We start from the raw sequence: 8,684 nt of genomic DNA on the forward strand, positions 1-8,684 counted from the left end.
TAGTAGAGGGGAAGGAAGGAGGGGATGGAGAGAGAGTGAATATTACACTTATTAGAATTGGCTGTTAAGAGGAAATAACATACTCAACATAGATATAGAAATCTATATTATTTTGCAAGGTCGTAGGGGAGTAAAGGAATAAGAGCAGGGGCTAAGGTGAGAAAAGAGAGGGAATATTGTGAACTGTGTGGTGAAAAGTAAAACCCTTTCATGAGGGATAAACTGAAAAAAAACAAATAAACGGGGAAATATATAGTCAGCAATAATCATTGTGAACAAAATTTTGAAGCAACTTTCTTTGCTGCAGCCAGTTTTTCTCAAACATATGGATAAATGATTGAAATATATTAAAATATGAGCCAGCCCCCAATAGATATTGATTAAAATATATGATATATGTTGAAAAGGCACTAAAGTTAGAGAATTTAATCCACCTAAAACTCACACTACATGGTTTGAAATCCAAAAGGGATTAAGAAAAAAAGGAAAGGGAAATATCCATACAAAAATATTGATGTGACCTCTGTTCTTGGGGAAAGAATTAGAAATTGAGGGAATTCCCATCAAATGCGGAATCACTGAAGAAAGTGTGGTACGTAATTGGGATGGAATACTTTGATGATTCTGTAACTATGATGACCAGAAAAATCTGGAAGGATAGACATGAACATGAGCAAACTGAAATGTAATGTGCACAAAGTCAAGCAATAGAGTGGAGTGGTCACCTGCAAATAACTTTGTTTTTGCAACAACACAATGATCCAAAACTACTCTGAAGGTCTTTATGATGAAACTGTTGATGTTGCACAGTTTGTAAAAATATTATTTTAAGGATTCTTTTTATTAATCCAAGGAATGATACACATGTATTTCTCAACAAGACATTTGTATAAATATTTTGTGTAACTGTACGTGTGATATCTCAATGGTTCTGGGGTTGGGAAAGAAGGGAGAGAATGGGGAAGTCAAAGCATTAAAAAAAAGTTAAAAATGTTGTTTCATATGGAACGGGGGAAAATAAAGATATCAAATTATTAAAAAAAAAAAGAATTCTTGCTCCTGGAACTCCTTTGATTCTTGCTCTGTTTTGTGTTATTTTCCCATGATATCAGAAGAATCACAAGACATTTGGGAATAAAAATGCAGCCCAGTAACCCGGCACTGGAGGCCAAGATGGAGAAGATCTCCACAATCATCACGGCTTTCCCTTTGGAGCTCTGATACGTGGGGAGGAAAGAGACCCAGACGCTGCAAAACACCAACATGCTGAACGTGATGAACTTGGCTTCGTTGAAGGCATCGGGTAGGTTACTGGCCAGGAAGGCTATGGTGAAGCTGCCCAGGGCCAGAAAGCCCATGTAGCCCAGGACACAGTAAAATGCAAAGGCGGAGCCCTCGTTACAAGTGAGGATGATGTGCCTGGATTCAGAGCTTATGTCTGCTTCTGGAAAGGGGGGATGGGTCCCCAACCAGATGGCACAGGAAAGCCCTTGGATTCCGGAGCAGATGAGAACCACACAGTAGGGCACTCTGGGATGAAGGAACATCCGCATCCTGCTCCCTGGCCCTGTCACCCTGAAAGCCAGAACCACGATGATGGTTTTGGCCAGAATGGAGGAAACAGCCACTGTGAACACAACTGCAAATACTGTTTGTCGGAGAAGGCAGGAAGCAGTGGTGGGACGGCCCACAAAGAGCAAGGAGCAGAGAAAGCAGGAGGAAAGGGAGGTGAGGAGCAGGTAGCTGAAGTTCCTGTTATTGGCTTGGACTATGGGAGTGTCTTGGAACTTCACAAAGACCCACAGAACCAGGGCCGTGAGCAATGAGAGTGAAACAGCTACAAGTGTCACTGCCATCCCCCAGGTTTCATTCACATCCAGGAAGGTCACAGACTTGGGGAGGCAGCGATCTCTCTGCTTATTGGGATACTCATCCTCTGGGCACTTCTTACACTGCTCGGCATCTGCTGGAGACAAACAAGGACTTAATGTTTAGATTAAAATATTTCACTTGATTCCCACAGTAGGAAATCTTCCCGAGATCTGTAGCAATTCCTTCTGCTTCCACCATATGCAAAACCCCATTTTCTCTTTACCAAAGGACACAGTCAATGCTAAGTCACTTGGTACAGTACACTGGCCAGATCAAATCTATTCAAGTCCTTGATCACTGCTGGCTTGGGTTCAAGTTCTCTTTATTTCTTTTATATAAGAGATGACATCCTTTTTTCTTAACCTAATCACTAAGGACAATGAGTTTAGACAGTGGAGCCCTTTCGTATCAAATATTCCAGATTACTTCGGTGTTGTGTTGGGCAACAACTCAAGTTGAAGAGCTGCCTGTTTCAATACCTCCTCATTCTTTGCAACTCCCAGTTTACACCTTTCCACAATCAATTTTTATGAATTTTAAACATTTCCTTGGTAGATACAGACAGTGTATGGATTCTTGTCTCCTCTGTTGGAATAGAAGCTTCCTTGAATGAAGGATTCACTTCCTTTTTATCACTCTAACCCTTTATTCATGACCAAGTTCTTCTCATACTAAATGACTCTTAATTGACTGAATAAAGACTTTTTAAACAGCTGGCAAGTTTCTTATAGAAAACATGTTTCTTTTGTTTTGGAAATGTTCCTTTTATGAATCCCAAGAGAAATCAAGCCTTTCCAGGATGTATTCAATAGTGAAAATGATAACCCATTAATATCTTCATTTCATCAATTAATTTAAAGAAAAGTTCTCTTTGGATCCTCAGTTGGAGTTTTTCACTAGTATTTGGAATATTGGATTGACCTTATTTTAATCATAGCTTTCAGGTCCACGAGACCTGAAATTAGTATCTCGAAAGCTTCAATGACACACTAGGCCCCTGATTTCTTTCAGCAGTCTCTCTGTTGCCTCAAAATTATTATTTTCTCCTCATTGATTCTCCTTCTTTGTTTATGATCTTCACAAATCTTTTCTGGCCCCTGACACATCTGCAGTAAAAACCCAAAGAGACATGGCAGCTATGTCACAAATTACCCTCAGCTGTTTCAATTTTACTATGAATTATCACTAAGTAAATGACTACTGGATATGAATAGGACTTGAAGTCAAGAAAGTCAGAGTTTACACCCTGCCTCAGAAACACAGTTGTTATGTAACTGGGTAAATAATATGCTTTGGTCTGTCTTTGTTTTCCTTTCAGGGAAATAAGGATAATAATCACACCATCTTCATAAGGTTATTATGAGCATCACAGGAGAAAGAACATATGTAGCACATAATCGAGCCTCTATTTAAATGGTTTTTACAATTTTTATCATGATCACAAGAATTTGCCATCATTGCAGGGGAGAGACCCATGTGTGCCCCACTAAGGCAGCAGATGAGATTAAGGGATCATCTAAATTTTGTAATTGTAGGATCTTCTCACAGAAGCAGCCTTTTCTCTGGTTTCCTGTTTTCCCCTCTCTCTTGGATTCAAAACCATGTAAGGCCAGACTCAAATGCAATGCTATTGAATAAGCCATGGCAGCATCCATTCTGCTTGGAGCTTGGGATGCAGTGTTGACTCCACAAGTCCTGTGACCCACGTGGTGATTTCCTTATCCCATGTCTCATTTCTTAACCTCCTGAGCTGAGCTGATGTCACTCCATGTGCCGTGTGATGAAAACAGGTGATGGCCATGAAAGGGCAGATGCCCTCTTAATGTTGTGGAAGTTACTCTGCTCCACAATGATTTTACTATCTCTCAGAAAACAAGGCCCAGCTAAATACCTGACCTTCTTAAGTAGAGATGGTTCCTGCTGCAGGTGTTCCCTCTCACCACAGGTCCCAGGTCCAGTCCCAGGGCTATCCCTGCTTTCAAGTCTGTTGATTAAAATGTCAGAGGGAAAAGGCCAATTTGTTCAGCATTACTCAGTATGTCTGACTTTTTTGTTACAATGTTGTTCAATACCATAAAGCATTAGAACAATGAAATAGGGAAAGGCAATACTGGATCATCAGTAGAAAGGGGTAATAGCATTTGGATGGCTCCTATGGAGCTTACAGAGTCAGCTCATGGCTCTGGGTTTCTTATGGGACATGAACCATGATCTCTGAAGACCCTGCTAGTTTTCAGCTCTTGGTCAGTTTTGAGTAAATTTTCTGCTGAAACCAGACCCGTAAGTTAGAGGAAAGTCTGCAATCTATAATGTGTGGAATACAACTCCCCCATCAAGTAACTTTCTTTGCTTTTGCCTTCTCCAGTTCAACATCTCTGTTTCGATTTCTGTTTCTCTATTCATTTCTTTCTATCTCTACTTCTGCCTTTGTCTCTCAACATCTATCTGTTTCTCCCTTTCTATTTCTTGCAAAGACATCTCTCTCACTCCCTTATCTATAAACTTATATATTTACATATTTTACAAATATACATACAAATGCAGAGACACTTGTATATATTGTTTTTAATCTTTACCTTTGTGTATATCCATGGCAAACTATGTAGGAATAAAATGGTAAGTGATGGCAGTTCATCAAAGAAATAAGATGATGAGCAATTTCTTCCTGTCTATTATCTTTCTCATTTTGCAGCAGGAAAAATTTACCATGTCATTGTGTTGTACAGTTCCTGGCTTTGACTTGGACTTCCACATATTTTGTCTTGTTTACACTTATCTGGGATTTTTCTTTCTACCTCTCATTCCTGGCTTTTTTTTATAACATGAAAATGGCAGTGATATATGTGGGTTTGGTTTCTATCCATCGATTGTGTTGAAAATGTTTCAAGTAGTTTTTGTTGATTTTCAAGGATTCTCTAAACATACCAAATCTCCTGCAAAGTGTGATACTAGTTTTTTCATTGCTTACATTAATTTTCAATTTCACTTTGGTCTCTTATTGCTAAAGATAACATTTCTAGTACAAAGAGTCATAATATTGGTGAGAATGGGCATCCTTGTTTTCACCCTTTATCTTATGGGAAAAGTTCCTAACTTTTGCTCTTTCTCTGACTCATATAATCATTTACAGAGACTGCGACATTTCTGCAAAATTGAGACAAAAGAATATCCTCTTAGTCTTTTTCTCTAGCAAGGGCCATGAGAAGTGAGCTCCTTGCAGTAACTCACCCATATGGCTGGACATTTCTCCTTCTGAGCATGGGGAGCAGCTGAAGCAACAAGGAGGCTTCCCCTCCAAAGGCAACTTCCTGAATCCAGCAGGACAACTGGGATTACATACTGCAGAGGGAATCTAAGATGGTGACAGGAGAATGCAATAAACATTTTTAACTGACAGCTATTTATGTTTGTGAAGAAAAACGCAGCTTTTTTTTTTTTGCCATTCTGGCTTTGATAACCATCTCCACAGATACATAATTAGGAGTGTATATGGATGATCACATGGTGCAACTTACTCTTTCCATTTGTCACCCACTCTTCTGCAACACTCAGTGACAAACTTCTCCTACAGAACAATTCCCCAAAATGTATTTCACACCCTGGTTCTTTATAAGATAATACATATGTTGCATAATTACAGAGAAGAAGATTCCCTTGTTTCAGTCATAGATGTGGGAAATATCTCATTTTTTTTGTATTTTCTTTCTTTTTTTTTTAAAAAAAATTTTATTTAATAATTACTTTATATTGACACTCGTTTCTGTTCCGATTTTTTTCCCCTCCCTCCTTTCCCCCCTCCCCTAGATGGCAAGCAGTCCTTTATATGTTGGATATGTTACAGTATATCCTAGCTACAATATATGTTTGCAGAGCCAAACAGTTCTCTTGTTGCATAGGGAGAATTGGATTCAGAAGGTATAAATAACCCGGGAAGAAAAACAAAAATCAGATAGTTCACATTCGTTTCCCAGTGTTCTTTCTTTGGGTGTAGCTGCTTTTGTCTGTCATTTATCAATTGAAACTCAGGTCTTTTTGTCAAAGAAATCCACTTCCATCAAAGTATGTCCTCATACAATATTGTTGTCGAAGTGTATAATGATCTCCTGGTTCTGCTCATTTCACTTAGCATCAGTTCATGTAAGTCTCGCCAGTCCTCTCTGTATTCATCCTGCTGGTCATTCCTTACAGAACAATAATATTCCATAACATTCATATACCACAATTTACCCAGCCATTCTCCAATTGATGGGCATCCATTCATTTTCCAGTTTCTAGCCACTACAAACAGGCTGCTACAAACATTTTGGCATATACAGGTCCCTTTCCCTTCTTTAGTATTTCTTTGGGATATAAGCCCAATAGAAACACTGCTGGATCAAAGGGTATGCACAATTTGATAATTTTTTGGGCATAATTCCAGATTGCTCTCCAGAATGGTTGGATTCGTTCACAACTCCACCAACAATGCATCAGTGTCCCAGTTTTCCCGCATCCCCTCCAACATTCATCATTATTTTTTCCTGTCATCTTAGCCAATCTGACAGGTGTGTAGTGGTATCTCAGAGTTGTCTTAATTTGCATTTCTCTGATCAATAATGATTTGGAACACTCTTTCATATGAGTGGTAATAGTTTCAATTTCATCCTCTGAAAATTGTCTGTTCATATCCTTTGACCATTTATCAATTGGAGAATGGCTTGATTTCCTATAAATTTGAGTCAGTTCTCTATATATTTTGGAAATGAGGCCTCTATCAGAACCTTTAACTGTGAAGATGTTTTCCCAGTTTGTTGCTTCCCTTCTAATCTTGTTTGCATTAGTTTTATTTGTACAAAGGCTTTTTAATTTGATGTAATCAAAATTTTCTATTTTGTGATCAGTAATGGTCTCTAGTTCATCTTTGGTCACAAATTTCTTTCTCCTCCACAAGTCTGAGAGATAAACTATTCTATGTTCCTCTGATTTATTTATAATCTCGTTCTTTATGTCTAGGTCATGGAACCATTTTGATCTTATCTTGGTATATGGTGTTAAGTGTGGGTCCATGCCTAATTTCTGCCATACTAACTTCCAATTATCCCAACAGTTTTTATCAAATAATGAATTCTTTTCCCAGAAGTTAGGGGCTTTGGGTTTGTCAAACACTAGATTGCTATAGTTGACTATTCTGTCTTGTGAACCTAGCCTTTTCCACTGATCCACTAATCTATTTCTTAGCCAATACCAAATGGTTTTGGTGACTGCTGCTTTATAATATAATTTTAGATCAGGTACAGCTAGGCCACCTTCATTTGATTTTTTTTTTCATTAATTCCCTTGAGATTCTCGACTTTTTATTGTTCCATATGAATTTTGTTGTTATTTTTTCTAGATCATTAAAATATTTTCTTGGAAGTCCGATTGGTATAGCACTAAATGAATAGATTAGTTTAGGGAGTATTGTCATCTTTATTATGTTTGCTCGGCCGATCCAAGAGCACTTAATATTTTTCCAATTATTTAAGTCTGACTTTATTTGTGTGAAGACTTTTTTATAATTTTGCTCATATAATTCCTGACTTTCCTTTGATAGATAGATTCCCAAATATTTTATGGTATCAACAGTTATTCTGAATGGAATTTCTCTTTGTATCTCTTGCTCTTGGATTTTGTTGGTGGTGTATAAAAATGCTGATGATTTATGGGGATTTATTTTGTAGCCAGCTACTTTGCTAAAATTATGAATTATTTCTAATAGCTTTTTAGTAGAATCTCTGAGGTTCTCTAGGTATACCATCATATCATCTGCAAAGAGTGAATGTTTGGTTTCCTCATTGTCTACTCTAATTCCTTTAATATCTTTCTCGACTCTTATTGCCGAGGCTAGTGCTTCTAATATGATATTAAATAATAATGGTGGAATAAACATTTTTAACTGACAGCTATTTATGTTTGTGAAGAAAAACACAGCTTTTTTTTTGCCATTCTGGCTTTGATAATCACCTCCACAGGTACATAATTAGGAGTGTATATGGATGATCACATGGTCCAACTTACTCTTTCCATTTGTCACACACTCTTCTGCAACACTCAGCGACAAACCTTCTCCTTCAGAACCATTCACACAAAGGTATTTCACACTCTGGTAATTAATAAGGTAGTCCATATATTGCCTAATTACAGAGAAGAAGACTTCCCCAGTCTCAGTCATAGATGTGGGAGATAACTCAACAAGACCCTGAAGCTTCTTCTTTTTCAGGAAGGTCATTGTAATGCAAGTGCTGTTCCCAAAGTCATGTGAATTTTAATTGCCTAGAAATCTTCCTAATAAGATCAGGGGTTAAACAAGCATGTCCATTCACACCACTATTATGCAATATTGTACTGGAAATGTTTTCTTCAGTAATAAGTGATGAAAGAAAAATAGAAGGAATTAGTGTATTCAATGAAAAAACAAAAAATAACACTGCCAATACCAAATGGCTTTGGTGACTGCTGCTTTATAATATAATTTTAGATCAGGTACAGCTAGACTACCTTCATTTGATTTTTTTTTTCATTAATTCCCTTGAGAGTCTCGACTTTTTATTGTTCCATATGAATTTTGTTGTTATTTTTTCTAGATCATTAAAATGTTTTCTTGGAAGTCTGATTGGTATAGCACTAAATAAATAGATTAGTTTAGGGAGTATTGTCATCTTTATTATATTCGCTCGGCCTATCCAAGAGCACTTAATATTTTTCCAATTATTTGAGTCTGACTTTATTCGTATGGAATTTTTTAATAATTTTGTTCATATAATTGCTGACTTTCCTTTGATAGATAGATTCCC

General features: G+C 37.4%; 1 protein-coding gene across 1 annotated transcript in view; it reads right to left on the bottom strand.

The window, feature by feature from the left end:
- Positions 1 to 822: 822 nt before the first annotated feature.
- The window catches only part of LOC127548989 (vomeronasal type-2 receptor 26-like), a 22,672-nt gene continuing 14,810 nt past the window's right edge, over positions 823 to 8,684 (bottom strand). The window contains exons 3-4 of the mRNA XM_051976699.1: positions 5,101 to 5,224; positions 823 to 1,963 (exon numbers count right to left, since the gene is read on the bottom strand). Of these exons, the coding sequence (XP_051832659.1) occupies positions 1,035 to 1,963; positions 5,101 to 5,224 (1,053 nt within the window). The 3' untranslated portion in view covers positions 823 to 1,034. The remainder of the gene's footprint in view (positions 1,964 to 5,100; positions 5,225 to 8,684) is intronic.

This window comes from Antechinus flavipes, chromosome 1, assembly GCF_016432865.1.
Source record: "Antechinus flavipes isolate AdamAnt ecotype Samford, QLD, Australia chromosome 1, AdamAnt_v2, whole genome shotgun sequence".
NCBI classification, from domain to species: Eukaryota; Metazoa; Chordata; class Mammalia; order Dasyuromorphia; family Dasyuridae; genus Antechinus; species Antechinus flavipes.